The sequence below is a fragment of the Echinops telfairi genome, unplaced genomic scaffold (assembly GCF_000313985.2).
Source record: "Echinops telfairi isolate 266 unplaced genomic scaffold, ASM31398v2 ScPeMD7_17;HRSCAF=63, whole genome shotgun sequence".
In the NCBI taxonomy this organism is placed as follows: Eukaryota; Metazoa; Chordata; class Mammalia; order Afrosoricida; family Tenrecidae; genus Echinops; species Echinops telfairi.
The window spans coordinates 9,512,901-9,531,730 of record NW_022103914.1 but is presented as its reverse complement, the minus strand read 5'-3'; the positions used below and the strand labels follow the sequence as shown (position 1 = coordinate 9,531,730).

General features: G+C 44.5%; 1 protein-coding gene across 1 annotated transcript in view; it reads right to left on the bottom strand.

Moving 5' to 3' along the window:
* The window catches only part of ATP13A4 (ATPase 13A4), a 153,026-nt gene that overhangs the window by 30,815 nt on the left and 103,381 nt on the right, over nt 1-18,830 (bottom strand). Inside the window, exons 13-21 of the mRNA XM_045287532.1 lie at nt 16,952-17,095; nt 14,788-14,874; nt 14,410-14,563; nt 13,042-13,153; nt 7,850-7,974; nt 3,979-4,142; nt 3,068-3,190; nt 731-810; nt 16-58 (exon numbers count right to left, since the gene is read on the bottom strand). Of these exons, the coding sequence (XP_045143467.1) occupies nt 16-58; nt 731-810; nt 3,068-3,190; nt 3,979-4,142; nt 7,850-7,974; nt 13,042-13,153; nt 14,410-14,563; nt 14,788-14,874; nt 16,952-17,095 (1,032 nt within the window). The remainder of the gene's footprint in view (nt 1-15; nt 59-730; nt 811-3,067; nt 3,191-3,978; nt 4,143-7,849; nt 7,975-13,041; nt 13,154-14,409; nt 14,564-14,787; nt 14,875-16,951; nt 17,096-18,830) is intronic.

Here is an 18,830-nt window from a genome sequence, read left to right as displayed (position 1 = left end):
CTAACAGCTACTTACCCCACAGTCATTGGCTCCATCCCCACACATTCCTACAAAGTAACTGAAAGGAAATCGTGTCAATTGGAAAAGAAATCAAAACAATCTTGCCAGCTAATCTCTCTAAAAAGATAAATCACTTTTATTACTGATGACTCAAGCATAGGGATTTTTCTTAGAGTCCAGTTGTATGAATGGGAAGACTTAGCAGTTTACATAACAGGCTGAGAAACCGGCATTTCTTTCCTGAAACCAGGGGCCCCTGGGTGGTGCAAATAGTTAACAGTGATCACCGCTAACAGAAGTTCAAGTCCACCCAGCAATGCCTCAGAATGCCTCATTGTAAAACATTTCGCTTCCTTGAATTTCACAGATGCTGTACCTTGTGTCCCAGGTCTCTAAGCTCACACTGCCTTTCAGACACTTCTCACATCACTCCTCCTTGCTCATTCAGCTCTAGTCCCGCGGTTCTCATGTTTGGATGCGTAATTGACTTCTCTGAGGAGCTTTGAAGAAATCCTGATCTCCAAGGCCCACATGAAGAATTTAATCAGAATCTTTGGAAGTGGGATGCCGGGGTTGCTGTGTTTAAAAGGCTCCTTAGGTGATTCTCTTGTGTAACCCGAGTAAGGGCCACTGCCCTAGCCAACCCAAATGATCAGTAGGTTTCCTCCATCTCTTCCCTGACCGCCAGACCTTCACGCAGTCACCCCACCTGAATTGGGGAAGAACTTACTCCAGTTTCTGAAATTCTTCCACCAGACTGGATTTCTGCCCAGGAGACATTCTTGCAAAGATAGTCCCATTGATCAGTATCTGGAAGGAACAAAGACAGGCCTTTTTTTAATAGATGAGCGAGTCTACGAAAAATGATGATTCTCAGAGCACCGGAATGATGCTAATATTCAGAAATAAAAACAACAGCAATTGTTCCCAAGGAGCCCTCCTTGGGTTCTTAAAATGGTATTTGAGACTTCAAGCATCCGATTAATGATAATGACCAGTGAAGACAACCAGTCAGTAATGATGACTGCTTAAAATGATGGACATAGTGACCTATAGCCCTATAATGCCGAGCACGATGTTTTCATAACATTTAATTAAATGTATGTATTTATATATATATTGATAACTATGAAAGTAAAGAATAAAAACAAAAAAATTTTTTCCTGAAATTAAAAATTCAGGCATTATAGGGATAGGAAATTAGCATCACTGGCTGATGATGATCAAGGATTGCAGCCTTCAGTATGGCTTACAACCCAGTGTAAAGAAAACCCAGATCTTCACAGCTGGTTCAATGGGTAGCATCAAGATAAATGAAGAAGACATTGAAGTTGTCAAAATTTATTTTGCTTGGATCCATATCAATGCTCATAGAAGCAGCAGATCAAATGATGCTACACAAGACCTCTCTACCATGTTTAAATGAAAGGTTGTTACTTTGAGGGTTTAGGTGCACCTGGCCCAAGCTACGGTATTTTTAAACTTCCTCAGAGGCATATGAAAGTTGGACACGAGCAAGACCAAAGATGAATCAAGACATTTGAATTATGGTGCTCATGACAATTATTGAAAGTTTCACGAACTTCCAAAAGAATGAACAATTTTTTCTTGGAAGAAGTATAGCAGAATTCACTCAGAGGCAAGGATGGTGAGGCTTTGTGTCACATATTGCGGGCGTGTTGTCAGGAGAGACCAGTCCCTGGAGAAGCACATCATGCTTGCTAAAGCAGAGGGGCGGTGACCAAGAGGAAGACCCTCAAGGAGATGGATGGACACAGGGACTGCCACCGTGGGCTCAAACATAACAACAATTGTGAGGGTGAGGCAGGACCAGGGTGTGTTTCATTCTGTTTTACATTGGGTCACTGTGAGTTGGAACCAACTCCATGGTAACTAACAACAGCAACAACAATCATGGGGATTGTGATCCTAAAGGAATCGTGGGCCTCTCAGAACCTTGTACTCGTTGTGTATTGCAGTGTAGAAAGAGCCAGCATCCCTGAAGAAGGAAAAGAGATAACTTCCTGGACTATCTTTCAGCCAACGGTGAACTCCTGACCATTCGTGGTTTGTGACTTCACCATATTACCTGAATGCAAGCAACTGTAAAACTCCTCCCCCTCAGCTCCATCCTATGGAATCTAAATCTTTCTGTGGTTTGTATTTGTGTTCTCTCTTCTTCCCAATCGTAAATTCCGCGTAATGCGCATGCCATCTCAAAGAATTTCCCCTCCTGTTTCTTACACAGTGCATAACATGATGAGTGATTGGGGTGAGGGAGATATCACAATTGCTCTGTGGGTTACATTGAGCACCATCTTTCCCTAGGTTGCTCCTAGCTTATTTATATGTATAACTTACTTGCCTCCTCAGTGGGTTTGTTCTTCACCTAAGCAAGTTTTAAGTTTGACCTTCTTCAGTACAGAGGTCCTCTATCAGAAACCAAACAGAATTGTTCTCTCCGGGGCCTGCACTCCTGCATAACATCAGTATTCGCATTACACTACAAGGCCAGTCTGGAAAAGGACATGCTACTTGGTAGAGGGACAGCAAAATGAAGAAGCCACCCTCCAGAAGATGGGTTGACACAGTGGCAGCAACAATAGGCCCCCAAATAGCACTAATTGTGAGTCAGACACAAGACCAGGCACGGTCTCACTGTGTTGTGCACAGGGTTCCTATGAGTCGCAGCCCACTAGAGGGCTCCTAAGAGCAACAACATGAGACCCCTATTGCAGCCATAGAGCGACAGGCGCTCCAAAACAACCACTCTTTGAGAATTCACTGGGACGTCAATCTTACGGTCAGAAGAAAATTGCCCAGTCAAGCTTACTGATTTCAAATCTAGTAGGAAATGAGAAAAGATTAACTTCTATTTAAAATGTCTGCATCCCTTACGATGCATAAAACTAGTCATTCAATAGCTATATCTAAGCAACTTAGCTATATCTAAGCAACAAGACTGTGCCTGGTCTTGTGTCTGACTCACAATTACTGAGGACCACTCTTAGTAGGTGGCCTCTCCTTTGGCATGCGTGTGCTGGGATTGGCACTCTGAGAAACTCACCTTGGGCAGGAGGCTGCTGAAATGCTGACTTACAACCTGGAAGGTTTTTCCAGTGAGAGCAAAATGGTAACTTCCTTCTGTATCATCCCCAGGGCCTTCTCCTCGGATGTTAATGTAATGGTCCTGAAAACCAAGACACAGTTCGTTTGAGCCTGTTCACTGGCTAAAGTCATTTCAACCCACACACATATCTGAGAGAAGACACAAAAAGAAAGAAAACAGATCACTGGCCATCTCTCTTTAAAAGTCAGCCTAAGCCCTGGTTCCTCAGAGACCCATTTTCTCTTTGTCGCATCCATCTCTGCCCATCCCCGCCACTGAAGAAGGCGATAGGAACACTTCCTCACGCCCTCTTCTCAGCCCAGTTTGATCTCGGTGAGCTCCAGAGGAGGCCACATTTCACACATTGCAAGTGTAAAATACAAAAGCGCCGCTGTTTCACAAAGCTCTCCTTGAAGTTAGAACTTACTGTTTTTCCCTAACAGAATTAATAGTGTTCCACAAGGACACAATAGAGATAGAATACCAAGAAGATGGAAAAGAACAAAAAAAGACAGAGAGAGAGAGAGAATGTTCCCCAGACCCCACCCAGAAGCATAGCTTGATTCTCCAATGCACATACTGCTACCTTCCCCAGGAGAGCCTCTACGAGGTGGCTTCCATGCGAGAGGACGAACGTGCTCTAGTCTTTCTTACGATATTCTTTCTCCAGCACCCAGAAAAGCACTGGGTCTTATAGCTCAGGAAGAAGAGTGGAGGAAAGTGATCGAATTGGGTTCCTGCACTGCACATGTATTGGACATTTGGATAAGTGTGCTGACTCTCAAGCACCTATACACTCTTGCCATCAAAATGTATTCAGTTAGTAAAAGTCTGAGAAAATAGGGTGGGAGATCTGTTCTCAGATATACCTGATTCCCGCACACAGGGTGCTTCGTCTCTTCCACTAGTTTCCAAGATAGAGATGCTGCCGAAGAGCCACTGGCTTCAATGGCTTCAATAAGAATGACTTTCTGGTTTCCAGAAACCATCCCAGACTTCCTGGCGACTGTGATTGCAGTCTGAAGATTGTCACCTGAAAGTTAGATATTCCAAAATAAGGTTGAAGAAAAGACACACACACACACACACACACACACACACACACACACACACGCCCTGGCAATGCAGGAGGGAGTCTGGACCTTAGCGTGGTATGGAGAGAAAGAATCTCTAAGGTCTCTGAGAGTCCTGACCCTTCATAATTCTTTGATCCTCTTTCTAGTTCTCAATGCTTTTTATCTGGTTATTCCATGATCTGCCAGTGTATTTTGCCCCAAAATATGAAGGACATAATTTTTTGCCAAAGAGTAAAGGGTTCTGTCATTCGTTGATCACTTTCCAAGAGTTTAACAAAACTCTTCTCATTTGATGTACGAGTAGTATCTGGTAGATTCATATCTAGTGAAATGGAGTGAGTGCTCCACTTATTACATCGGAAAACCAGAAAAAAATACAAAAAGCAACTACCTGAGGGCATTTAAAAGTCAACAGAATTAGGCAGAATATGTGGAAGGGAGGTAACATTTCTAAAAGGAGCCTACAAGGAGGCAGATGCCCCTTCCTCCCACCTCTCTTTCCAAGACTTTCTCTCCTCCGGCACTTTTCACACGAGCGAGGGCCCGGGTGCTACAGCTGTGCGGGCAGCTAAAACTCTGAAGTAAATCCAGTCTTTCTGGCCAGAAAATCGCCCAAGGGGCCCCCAGGGGCTGGAGAGTGTGAGAGAACGCTGGAAAGGCGAGAACTGGGGAAGAGGACTCCTTCAATTTATAAGTTCATGTAAGTGCCATGATCCACTCAGAGCTGCACATGTGTGTACCAGAGTTCAAGATGCACAGCAAAGGAGTTAAGGACTGAACTAAGATTCCAATCACCTCTCCTGACCCAGGCTATCCCCATGGGTGGGACAACTAAGCAGCACAGCCCAAATTTGGAAACCTACGGGGCCACGGGATCCACCACCTACAAAACCAAACCAAATTCGTTGCCATCAAGTTGATCCTGACTCACAGCAACCCTACAGGACAAAGCAGAACTGCCCTTGGGGATTTCCAACAGCGTAACTCTTCACAGGGATAGAAAGTCCCCCTCTCTCCCAAGAAGCAGTAGATGGTTTCCAACTGCTGACCTTGCAGTTAGCAGCCCAACTGGTAACCACAGCGCCACCAGGGCTCCCCCCGCCTGCCACCCACAGGAGGGAAGGGAAAATTGTGGTAAAAGTTAATGCTCTGTAAATGAATGGAACGTTAGAAGTTCTCCACAGAGAAATGACCACTATTAAAAAAGGAATCAACTGCATATTTTAGAATTGAAAACTACAATCCAAGAAAGAAGAAAGAATGCAAACACGGATGGACGCAGGAACGGAATGGAGAGACAGGAGCAAGAGAGCTAGACAAGAGACCAGGAGAAACGACAGGTTCTAAAGAACAGGGAATTTTAAAATGAAGTTAGATTGAAAGATATCAAAAGGTCTTACATTCATGTCATGAGAACCCCCCAAAAAGTGGATTGAAGCTGAAAAAACATGTGCTTGAGGAAATCATAGTAGAAAACTTTCCAACTTTGGTAAAAACTCAAATTTTCAGATTCAAGAAGCTCGTTGAACCCCCAAACAGGATAAACTCAGGGGGTATGACAATCAAACACTTAATACAAACTGCTGAAAAACAAAGACAAAACATATGAAAGGTACGTAGAGAAAAAACATTTGCACATCAAAAACCATGGAAGCTAGAAAAGACAATGAGACAAGTTCTTTTGAGGGCTGTAAGAAAGGAACTGTCCACGCTGACTTCTGTAGCCAGTGCAAAGCTCCGTCAGGAATGGAGAAATAAAGGCATTCTCAGATAAAGGGAATGGAATTAATTTATCACCAGCAGACACGCTCAAAAAGAAATGCTACATGAAGTATCTTCAAGTGGAAAGGAAATTATCCCAGAGGGAACTTGTAACGAGGAATGATCGAAGAGCAGCAGAAATAACAAGCAACCTGGTCCTTGTAAGACTGACTTTGTTCGCATATGTCCTTTAACCCTTGACTGTTGAAAGTAAAACCTACATATCGTAGGTGTTTTCTGTGTGTGACATATGACATATATAGGGCAACCATACCATCAAAGGAGAGAATACGGACTGGTATATAAGTTTTCTTGAAAGGGAAGGTATATATACTGTGATTCCTAGAGCAATAACTGAAAAATAAATAACACAACAGCTTGCTGGCTAGCTCTAAAATACTTTCTCTCAGATCTACCAAAATGTTTCTGAGAATCCTCTGAGGAGCTGATTGAGTGGGAAGGAGCCGCCCTAGCCTAAGATCGGAAGAGTGTAGAAAGCGAAGAGGCTTCCTCCAGATGCCTCAGTCAGGCACCACAGATCCCCTCTCCACACAGTACCTGGGAGGGTTCCACAGCCCAGGCCTGAGCCTCAGTTACCTGGTGAACAGGTATACCAACCATCTAAGAGTTCCAGAGCTATTTGAAAGAGACCAGGCAGAACAATCGGAACACGCGATGCAGTCGAGCAGATGAAACCTGCACTGAAAATGCCAAAGCGCGAACAGAGCCCTACCCAGAACCAAGCCAAAACCGAAACCCACGGTTTCCTGGCGCCACCCCCCATCCCCAAACCACAGTTAGCCATTCACTAGACGACTTGACAGAGATCATGGCCCTTCCTGAGACCTCAGTTTGTCCTCTGAGAAAATCAGAACGCAAAAAAAAAAAAAATCGTGAAGCAAAATCACAAAAATATGACAGACAATTATAAGATTAAAGATAAGAAATTGAAGGCATCACTCCATGAGACCTGGCATGTGAATAATAAGAGGGAAAGTGGAGAGAACAAAGGCAATAATTAATTGAACAATAGAGGATGTTTTCTCAGAGAGAAAGAAAGACAGATTGATAGTGCTTGTTTGTTCCAAACTAAATTAATCAAGACAGACAGACAAAGAGGCATAGCCTAGTAGCATTGCTAAATTACTAAGGCTTCTCCAAGGTCAAGAAAAAGGCTTATAAGCAGAAAAGAGCCAGTTAGCCACAATGAATCACCATTGGAATCATGATGTGTGATACCAAAAGCCGGACAACAAAGGAATCGCGTCTACAAAGCATTAATGGAAAAAGATTGCAACCTCAGACTCCTATGCACAGGCAAGATAGCACTTAACTGTCAGGGCAAAGAAAGAAATTTCACAATACGTAAGAAATCAGAGCTCACATAACCCCTCTGTCCCATCTTTCACGGATGGAACTGCGTCCCCCTAAAACCGGAGTCAAGTTCAGTAGGCCAGGATTCTCATATTACATATCTTCCACTTTGTGAACTAATAGATCCATCCATGTGCTCCAAGTCTTAACCCCTACGATGTTCATTGGAGCCCTGGTGGTGCAAGGAATGAAGCTTTGGTCTGCGAACGTGGATGTTGGCAGCAAGAACCCACCAGCCACTCTGGGGGAAAGATGCTTCCAGGCAGCCCTCCTTCATGAAGCTGGATAGCCTTATAAGTCAACCTGCTCTGTCACTATGTATGGGCTGGAAGCCACTTGATGGCAGTGGGTTAGAATCGCTATGATGATAATAAGGCAAGGTCAAAGGCAGTTATGTTCATGAGGCAGGATGCAATCTATAAAAATGAGTGTATTTTGAGTCACTCTCCTGTGAGATAGAAACTACAGTAAGCAAGCAAGCCGAGCTCACCAAACGTTGACCGTTTGTGTGGGGTGCTTTGTTCTCTACCTGTGATCATGACCGTCCTTATCCGGGCCGAAATGAGCTCTTCCAGGACAGCGTTTGTCTCTGCCTTCAGTTGGTTCTCCAAGATCAACAGTCCCAGGAATATCAGGTCTGTTTCTATCTTCTCCCTTGAAGTAGATATTTAGAGATGCTTGAACAGAAATAGCTTTTACTTTCTTACCTCTGGACGTCAAAAAACCCTAAAACTTCTCTGTCAAAGTAGCTTTCTAGTTACTCGGTCACCATTGTTCCCGGCAGAGATTATATACCAAGGACGATGCAAGAAAAGAGAGAAGGAGCATCAAGGACAGTGAGACCTTCACTCTGGCGGAATCAAGGGCAAAGGAGCACCTGCGAAGGGAAAGACTGGCTTTTACCTTGAGAGAAAAGGAGCTGAACGACTACAGACATCTCTCTACCTCTTGTGGCTGTCCTGATAGTCATTGGCTTTCCTTCTAGCAACTATCAGAGAGGAGTCCTAGTTCTGGAGCAAAACATGTATTTCTTACAACTGACGCTCTAGGAAAAGAAAATTTGTTTAAGAAATTCATTTCTCAAGAAACCAGGCCTCTAATCAACACTATTTTTACAGTAGGAGGTAGGAGGCCATCATCTCAACATCTACTGCATTCTATTAAGGCTACCACCACCCCACCCTCCCTTCTCTTCAATGGGTGCCCTTGATCTTCTGCAGAAAGTGTGTTTCTGCAAATAACCAAAGCCGGGACACTGATGATGTATCATATCACAGGGCCAAGTCAGAGAAGTACATTCAGGACAAGGGCTCAGAAATGCCTCCTGATTTATTATCTGGCATCCAGAGACCTCAAGGAGATATAAGAGGAAGACACCCTCGCTGCTTAATTTGGGTTGAAAAACAAGAAAGCCGCAACCAGCCCTCTGACCTTATTTGCCATGCGTATTCAATGCTAGACCTCACATCGGCCTAGACACGCAAGAACGTCAGTGGGGATCCTCAGAAACTGCCAAGGCCCCCACTCATGTTGGAAGGATGGGATGCCCTGTTCTTCTGAGCCAGGTATCCACAGTTCTCTAGGATCTGGTCTCAAACTACCTTCCAGCTTGATCCACACCCACCTACCAGGCAAGACGGACCATTGACTATTCTCTTGACAGGCTCTGCTCCTATTCTACACATCTGTTCTAGAATGCCATAATATAGCCTTCCTCCTGTATGTAATGGAGCAAGTTACAAGTTCCTCATGACCTGCCACTGACATCTTCCTTACATTCCAAGGCCCAAATCACATGGCACCTCCTCTGTAAGAGCCTCCACGGAGAGAACTAATTCCTTTCTCGACATAGTACTTCTCATATTTTATTTCTCCATAAATTGCCATTACTGGTTTCAACTCTGAGCTCAACCACATCCACTCAGGGCCTCATAGACAGGCATGCTCACCAAATATTTGTCTCAATGGAATGTGTTTACTCTTATCTTGTCAATTATTAGACAGCAAAATCTGTTCCCTCGAGTTCTACTGTCAGTGTGTTCTCCCTGGGTTCCCAAAGACAGATCAATAACCAGTCATTGAGCACCTAAGAAGGACTGAGGAGGCAGGGAGAGCGCATATACACAGAATATTGTACCCCAACTCCAGAGATTTCACGAGGAATGAGAAGGAAAAGATTAGACACGACCACTTGGGTTAACTGGGATCAGTGGTATCATCAATGTACAAGCCAATTTCCATGGGATGAAGAAATAGATGTTGTTGCTAGGTGCTGCGAGCCTGTTTGGACTCATAGTGAAAGCACTACAGAAAGAAGCGTCACTGTTCTTATGCTTGAGCCCACGGTTACAGCCTCGGTGCCAAGCCATCTCCTTCCGGGCCCTCCTCTCCTGCGCTGCCCCTGCACTTCAGCATGATGCTCTTCTCCAAGGACTCGGATCTCCTGACAACATGTCTAACTTACTTGAGACCAAGTCTCACCATCCTTTCCTCTAAGGAGCATTCTGGCCATACTTCTTCCAAGAAAGATCTGTTTGGGTTTTGTTTTGAGGTTTTTTTGCAGCCCATGGTATTTTCAATGTTCTTTACCAACACCATAGTTCAAGTGCATCGATTTTTCTTTGGTCTTCTTTGTTTAATGTCCAACTTTCTCATGCTTGTGAGGCAATTAAAAATATCATGGCTTGGGGCAGCGCACCGTAGTCCTCAGAGTAACACCCTTGCTTTTTAATGCTTTAAAGTGGTCTGTGCAGCAGATTTACCTATGGCGATGCATCATTTGATCTCTTGACTGCTGCTTCCATGAGCATTGATGGTGGATCCAAGCAAGACGAGATCTTTGACAGCGTCAATCTTTCTTCTGTTTATCATAATATTGTCGATTAGTCCAGCTGTGAGGCTTTGGCTCTTTACATTGAGTTTAATCCATACTGAAGGTTACAATCCTTGATCTTTACCAGCAAGTGCTTCAAATCCTCCTCACTTTCAGCAAATAAAGTTGTATTATCTGCATATAGCAGAATGCTAATAAGCCTTTCTCTGATCCTGATGCCACACTCTTCTTCATATAATCCAGCTTCTCTGGACTGTTTCTTCTTCAGAGAAGAAAAAGATAGGAAGATATCATCAATTTTGGGTGAAGTAAGTGAAGAAGACTTCCTGGAGGAGGTGATATTTGAGATGGTCATTGAGTAAGTTTAATGCCGGATTACAATCTTCGATTTTCTAGTGCCCTGCATACGCAGACGTCAGGCTTTAGAATTTGTCAGAGCTGATGTGACATGGGCCAACCAGAAAGTGCCAGATTGCACCAAGAAAACAGCATCAAGGACAAATGCCTGTAGCCCATCTTGGAACTCAAATTTCTGCCTTTGGCTCACAGCCCACAAAAAGGTTCAATGCACAATAATCATGAAACCAGAGTTCTAACCTCAGCTCTGCCACTCCCTTGCTATGGGATCACGGATAATTCACTTTCTTTGTCTGGTAATCTACTTCTTGTCTTGCAAAAAGAAGGAATGGACTTAACACATCCACATAATCTCTAGCGTAGTATAATTCCTTTACTCTTTTCATGGCCATTCAGTCTGAGCCTGGAAATAAAGAAGAAGTAGTCGCGTGAGGGGTCTCAAGCTCTGCAAGTTGGAAGAAAATGCTGTCTTTCTCTGCTGCTAACCCAGCAGCTGTCTTTCTGCTGCTCGAGAGCTTCTCACAACAATCGCGGGAAGTGTACTACAAAGGGAGTATTGTCATCCCTGTGGCGACGCTTCATGTTCTTAACATCCATGGTACTTCTGAAGGACGAACTATGCACAAAGCAGCCAAGAACTCCCGAAGAGATTCTGACGTCGATGCTAGGAGAACCCAGAGTAACCACAGAAAATGAAATGTGCTTCCCTAACTGGGGATCACCAGTGGTTAGGTCAATTAACTTAGCGACGAGCAACAATGGGCTAAAACATAAGAACGACTGCGATGACGGTGTAAGACCGGGCAGGATTTTGTTCTGTTGAGCACAGGGCTGATATGAGGTGGAACAGACTCGACGGCACCTGCAACAACATGCAGAGGGACAATGTGGCTTTAAGAGGAGACATGCAGCTGGAGACCTGTGATCAGATCCTACTAGGGAACTGTGTTTAGACTTTCACAAGTTCCGACCTTTGGCTCGGGCACATCCTCTCCACTGTGCCTCAGCCCTCATCCCTCCCTGTTGTCTTCATCTGTCCACACAGCCCCCACCACCATGAGTTTGCAGATCATAAATAAGCAAACATATCATGACAACAACTCTACACAGCCAGCTGCACAGGCACCAGAATGTTGATATCTTTCTGGCAGCAGGTTCTTGGGAAATTAAAATTCCTTACAAGTTCTTTCATACCCTTTCCTTGCTTCCAATTTTCTCTTCCCTAGAATGTGAGCTCCCATCTCAAAGTCCACTTTGAGCTCTCTGTCTTGAGTGACCTTGACCCGAGTTGATCTTCCACAAAGAGCTGCAAGAGCCAAGGGTCCTGCCCCAGAGAAACATGGCTTACAATGTTCAGGAGCCCAACACTGAAGACCTTAGTTGGCTCGTTCACAATGTGACAGACTTGGGTCACATCAGTGATGTTCCATAAGGACTTGTGTTGGAAAATTGTGGGAGTCGCTCTACAAGATTGCCTTGTATAATAAAATGAACTTGTGGCTTCAACTCCTGCGTCTTCCACAACTGCTGCCTCCACGATGATTCTCCTCAGAGACGCAAACCACGTATTTCTACCTCTGGATTCAGTGGCGTCCACTGAGTATTTGTTGACATGGATATTCATTTTTGTGATGCATTTTTTCGTTTTCATTTTTATTATCTAGAGAGGATATTACTTTTTGACAGAGAAGATGTGCGGATTAGGCTATGCGTATGTTAACATGGGAATCTTAAAAGAAGTTCTACAGCATGGAGGTCGAGCAAGATAGTGTTAGGTCTAGTAGGACTGGGGGGGAAATGTTAGAATGTCCGTAGTGAAAAAATCACAAGTTTGTGTCCAAATAACAAAATCAATAGCATAAGCATTAGCTATAGTAGTTAACAATAGCTTTAAAAAGTGCTGGACATGGTATTGTAGGTTAAATAAACAAGATAGGCTAAAAACAGTGAAAATAAACAATAACATCAATTAAATCTAGACTAATAAATACTCCGATCTATTTTTGCTTTGGAACCTCCCTAATATAATATATTCATATAAAAACTTTCTCTAGAATTTCCCTTCAATTTCCCCTCAAACGCTTTTCTTCTTTTCCTGCAAACATTATCCAGATGACGTGTTAAGCCCAAGCTGTACTATGGGTTTTACTGAACTGCGTCTTTCTTATTAAGAATTTTTTTCAGGGACCTATTGCTTTGCCATATTCAACAATCCAATAGCTATATATATTTTTAAATACACTACTTGTATTTGGTTCAAAATGGGGACGTGACCATCATTCCACACTCTCTGCACGAGTGACTTCCCATATCTGTTCCCATAAAACCACACAAGCACACCACAGCTATTTCTCCCAGTCAGGGCCTGTGACTTAGGCAGGGCAGGGATGGCTATGTGCGCATTTACCAGTTTCACAGGAAGCTAGCAAGCTATGGATCTGGGTTCACAAGTCCACTCCATTAGCTCCATCCCAGTTGATTGCCTCTTTCCACCAAGCCATTTTCCTTTCTAAAACTGGCTCCCCATTTACCTCGTCAAGGCAGTGAAGTGGTGATCAGCTTCCAGTTTCTTATAGGCCAGTGCAATGACCCGGAAGCCCTGAGTGGTGTAAATCTGCAGTTCACTAATAAAGCTAGTTGGTACTGTTCAGAAAATAACACAGGATTAGTATGCAGTCTTCCCCCTGGCGGTGCTGACCCAGGGTTTCTATACAAGCAGACCCAACTTTCACCCAAGGAAACACACCTCAACAAAAGGACACTCCAGCCAGTGGAAGTTCTAAATTTAACAACGTGGTCCAGGTCGATGTCTTGGGGCTGGTGAAGCTACCAGAAGAAAGTATCCCTCCAGCCCCTCCACACACAAAAAGTAAAAAGAATGGGAAAAGAGTGGAATGTATTTTCTTCGGTTAAACCAGTAAACATTAATTGAGTGTCTCGTATGGACAGGCACGGGGTATGCAGAGACTAAAATGCAGACCTGCTATCCGAACATCTGTCTCATAGGGTGACGGCCAACAGACCAATAATTACCATCAATGAAGTGATTGCTATTATTCAGGTGTTAGGAATGAAATTGTGTCCCCTAAACTGTAAATTGAAATTCCTAATCTGAGGACATCTGAATAGGACCCTGCTTGGAAATAGGGTTTTAATACGATCATACCAGGGTAAAGTGGGTCCTAAACCAAAGTCCTTCTGAGTGGTGTGTTGTTAGGTTGTCACAAAGAGACAGACATGCAGGAGAAGACACTATGTGGTCTAGTAGATGCCTCTATAAGCAGCAAAGAATGCTAAAGGTGTTTGGCAGCCACTAGAACCTGGAAGAGAGCTCCACAGAAGGAACTAATACTACTGACACCCTGTGTGGGATTTCTACTCTACGACCACACACTGTGGTGTTCTGCTACGGCAACGTAGCAAATGAAGACACCGATAATTACAAGGTGTTATGGATGTCCTTGAGGAGCCCGGGTCAGGTAGCAGGCTATCCAGGTGGTTATAGCACGGAAAGCGCATCAGAGTAGAGAAGACTGGGGGTCGGGGTAGATGTGCCAATTATTGAAGGGACCCAAGGAGGGATGATAGACCAAGCTGAAACAGCGACAGAAGCTATGGACTAGCACTGGACTAGACCCAGGGCTTTGTGCTGTTGTACACAGGGTTGCTATGGGTTGGACACATACACAAACACAGACAGAATCACTGAATGGAAAGTCTCCTAAGAAGAGAGTTATGATGGTAACACTCATCAAGATGAGAAATACAAGCTGGATTTTGGTATTCCTGTTGGTGTTGATGTGTACCCAACTGGCAAAGAACTGTAGGCAGTTGGATTAATGGAGGGAACATATTTGGGACAGAAACTTGTTAGTTAAAATCCTGGTCAATGTGCTTACCTGTCTCTGGTTGGCAAAAGCTGGCTACCTTCTCTGGTGCACCTTTCATGAAAGCCAGCCGGTCACCCCCCACCTCTTGGACAATGACCGTCATTCTCTGCAGTGCTGATGAGAATGGGAACTGATGCAGGATCACAATGCCTTCTGCTGGGACCTGGTTGGGCATGGGGAATGGAGAGGGACTTGCCGACATCGTTTCTAGCTATCGGGGATGAAATACTTCTCACTCAATCCTCATTTTAGCAAATTAGGGAAAGAAAGTCTCACCAATTTTCATATGTGGGTTTCAAATAAGACCCTCCAGGAACTGTGGGCCTGACAGGAGTCTCCCTCTGTGTTTGGCTCTTGGGCGGGTGGGTGGGTGATGAGCAGGCTTACCTGGTTGGCTGTTTTGCAGGGTTTAACTACCATGGCATGGGCTGGCACGTCCTTGATGTGGACATCGTCCCCCGAAATATGCATTTCCTATTTCACAAATGGGATATTTCATAGCAGAGTTTTATTTTTTTGTCCACTGATACGCTGTTCAAACCCTTCCTTTGAGAGAATCCTCCAACCACCTCCATGTATTTATTCTTGGTGCCGTCTCCGTCAGCTAGTTAGTTGGAGGCGAACCGGACTTCCTCCCCAACAGAAGGAAATAATACATGGGAACTACTGAGAGCTTGAAGGGCAGACATTTCTGACTTATTCAAGCAACTTGTCCTGCTTTCTCGGTTAGAGTAAGCTGTGTAAAGGCTCAGTCTCCGTTTTTGAAGAGCTTGATTTGAAGATTGTGAGCTCACACAGGCCAGACTGATCGCGGGTGAAGCGAGAACCTCCGTCTTGCACCTCAGCAGCTCTGTCCTCTGAGAGTGGGCCTCCCTCCCCTCCCTGCCTCTTGAACATGGATTGGTAGTCCTCGGGCAGGGCAGGGACTATGGCATACAAGGTTAAATGATCAGTAAACACTCTGTAATTGCTGCCATAATGGCCCCAAATTATAATCAAAGAAATTCTTTACCCAAAGACATCAAAATGCACAGTAATCATCTCATGAAGTGGTTAAAAAAAAACTGTGATGAAATTGTCAACTCTATTGAAACATAAGCAAATGATCATTCAGGAAGGACACACAATGTTCCAGCCGACAACTGCACAATCAGGCTTTATTCCAGTTGGACATGGCTGTTACCGGCTCCCTTCAACCCAGTCTCCAACTCATGGCCACCCCACTGAAGAAGCTGACATGATACCACGCCTGTGCCATCCCCATGTTCAGCAACTAATCAGACAGCTGTAATCCACAGGGCTGTCACGGGCTGATTTGGGAAGCAGATCACTAATCCTTTCTCCCTTGTCTGTCTTAGTCTGAAAACGAGCTGAAACCCAGTCAGCATCGAAGCAAGATGCATGTCTCCACTGACAGATGGCTCATAGCTACACATGAGGGTCCTTGGCCAGGACGGAAGCCGTGTTCTTTCATAGAAACTGGTGAGAATTCGACCACCGAACCACCATGGCCTCCAATTCCCGTTGGAAGGGCTCCTAAAGGTGATCTCTCTCAATGGGGCTAACACTGAGAGGCTAGAAAGGAGGAAAAGCCGTCATGAGATGGATTGATCCAGTGGCTACACCAATGGGCTCAAAGGTAACAACCATTGTGGGGCTGGCACAGGACCAGGGAGCATTTCGTTGTGTTGTCAGACATAGGACCGCTCTGAGGCAGAACTGACTCGGTGGCACCGAGCAGCCACAGGGCTGCGGACAGCTGCGTGTGGAAGGGAGGTGGGTTGGGAGCGAACTAGCAGTTAAGTAGGTGAGATGTGTTCTCTCTAAACCAACTGCTTATTTTACATCCTGTGCTTCTGAACACAGAAGGTCCGCTTGTATGAAAAGATTGCAAAGTCTTCATATTGTTTTGTTTTACATGTAAAAGACATGCTGGTTTGCGTTAGTCCCTTCCTTTTATTGTCTTGGAATCCAAGACCCCAAGACAAGCGAGGACTTCATGGAGTCAAGCAGTCAGTCAGAGCCAAGCTGAACTAGAACCTGAGACCCAGATTCCACACGCAGAACTGCCCCGCCCTCTCTGAAATCTACTTTCACATAGAAGGAGGGGGGTAGGCTTTTTTACAATGTTCCTTTGCATCGGCTCCAGTCTTAAGAATAAAATCAATACTAAGTTAGTAGAACTAAAACTCTTGGTAAAAATGGTTCTATGAGTTAGCACAACACTGGTGTTTCCTAATCCAAATGTTCTAGAACACTTTGAAATGAAACATTGCTCATAGTTCTGAGCAACAATGATATAGTAATTCTTTCCAAAAGAATTAAGAAATGGTTATGGAAGAATTGCTATCAAATCTGAATGTCAGGTACAACGTTTGCATTTGTACCTGACAATCATTAACTTTATTAAACAAATGAGAAAACCTGGCTTGGATTCATTTGTCCTGACTCCTGTAGGGCCTCTGGCTTCATATTTTATAAATATTATGCGGCTCTGTGCTGCTCTGGAGTTGGAAATATTACTAAGATTTTCTGCAGTGCAGAGGCTTACCCAATTGGTGGCTTCAAACATTTTGAGGTCCAGCGGGTCTCCCTGGACGGTCCCATCCAGAAGGATCAGAGAGTGACAGCTGGCCATGGCCGCACACAAGGGACCCCATGGCAAAGGTGAGCCTGAGGCAAAGCTGTGGACTTCCTGGAAACTAAAAGAGGAAGGGATTCAGTCCCAGTCCTCCATGCCAACATGGGGCTTCTTGAAGGCGAATACCTTGTAAAACGAGAATTCCGTGAGCTTACTGCATTACAGACCCACCCTCCCATCTCCCAAGTTAATAGCTGTTCTCCAGAGGTAGGTCTAAAGAATGTGAGCAAGTTTCATGGAAGCTCTGTTTCCTCGCTCCTTCTCTGGGACTGGTTGACTTCAGCTAGGTGGCGCTCTCACAGACTAACGTATTTCCTTGAGAGCCCTGCGGCAGAAAGGTTAGGGAGCCGGCACTTATTTTTTTAGGGATGCATTTCCATCAAGCAATCCTTCACCAAGAGTAGGGGTTGTGTCTTCTGTATCTCTGTGTCATTAGGTTTGATGCTTGGCCCATAGCAGACAGAGTCAACAAATAGATGAATGAATGAATGAATGAATGACGTGCTTATTGGAAATCGGCATGACTTTAAGGATTAAGAAATAAACATTTTCAAGGGGCACTAATTCCTCCTTTCCCACCCTCGCACCTGATGTCCATAGTCAGCCATCATTCAGAATATTTCCTAAAAACCGTAGCTTCTGTGGATTGAGTTGTGCTCCCTAAAGCTATGCATTGGAAACTCTGACTCCTATAAGCCCGTTTGGGGAGGGGTCCTCTTTGTTATGTTCAGGAGGCACTGTTCATATAAGGAAGGTGTGTCTTGAATCAGTCTTTTTAATATTTAAAAAATCAGTTAGGTAAGCCAACAGAGATGGGTAAAATAGATGCCCCGTCTAAGAACAGAGGCTGAATAAAGATGAGAACCGTGCCCTAGAGCTGAGAGGAAGAGCAAGCAGAGAGGGAGAGCCTTGCCCTGAACTGAGACTTCTCCCCCGCTGCACCGTGAGAAAATACACTGTGGTTCCGTCACTCACTTAGGGTGTTTCTGTCATAGCAGCATTGGGCAACTAAGACAATAGCTTGAACTAAAATCGAGTGAGATGGGACTCAAATGTCCTTTGCAACCTCCCTGGTAAGTCCTTGCTTGAAGGAGGAATATCAAACCCAAAACGAACAAGCAAACCCATTGCCATTGAGTGGATTCCAAATCACGGTGCTTCAGCAGGAGTTCACAAAACAGCCCACTGTTTGGGGAGCACGTATCAGTCACAGAAAAGTCATTCTGAACCCCAAGTGAGCTTTGCTTCCGACGCAGGATCTCATGGCTCTCCCCTCGCCTGGCACGTCTGCGGAATCGCTGTCCTGCTGACCCGCTGTGTCCTCTTTCTCTTGCTCTTCCTCCACGTGAGTTCCGAGACTGCTCATTTTCCTAGTTATTTGGCCTTAGACGCTTTTAGACTTGTGCCGATTTTCAAAGTACTCGGTAGGGCATTGCACAGTGGGCTTAAAAAAAATTCATTATCTTCAAATTTCATTTCCACCAACTTTTCGAACCCTGCTTGTAATTTTTGTACACACAGCTACTGTGGCTCTAAATTTTGGGTTTGAAAGAACCCTTCTCGGAATACTGACTCATAATCCAGCATGTTTCTGCCTGGCTTACTCAGTCAAGTCAAGATTCCTTTTGACCCACTAAAGGTCCAAAGGCCTCTTGCATGAAGACTGACCCTCGTGGCCATCTCCATTCTGATGCAGCAACAGAGCAAATTACCTCAATGTTTGGTAACACGGCTCCCAGGTTTTTCATAAGGGGATAAAAAGGGGAAAAAGCCAAACTATGAGAGAGAA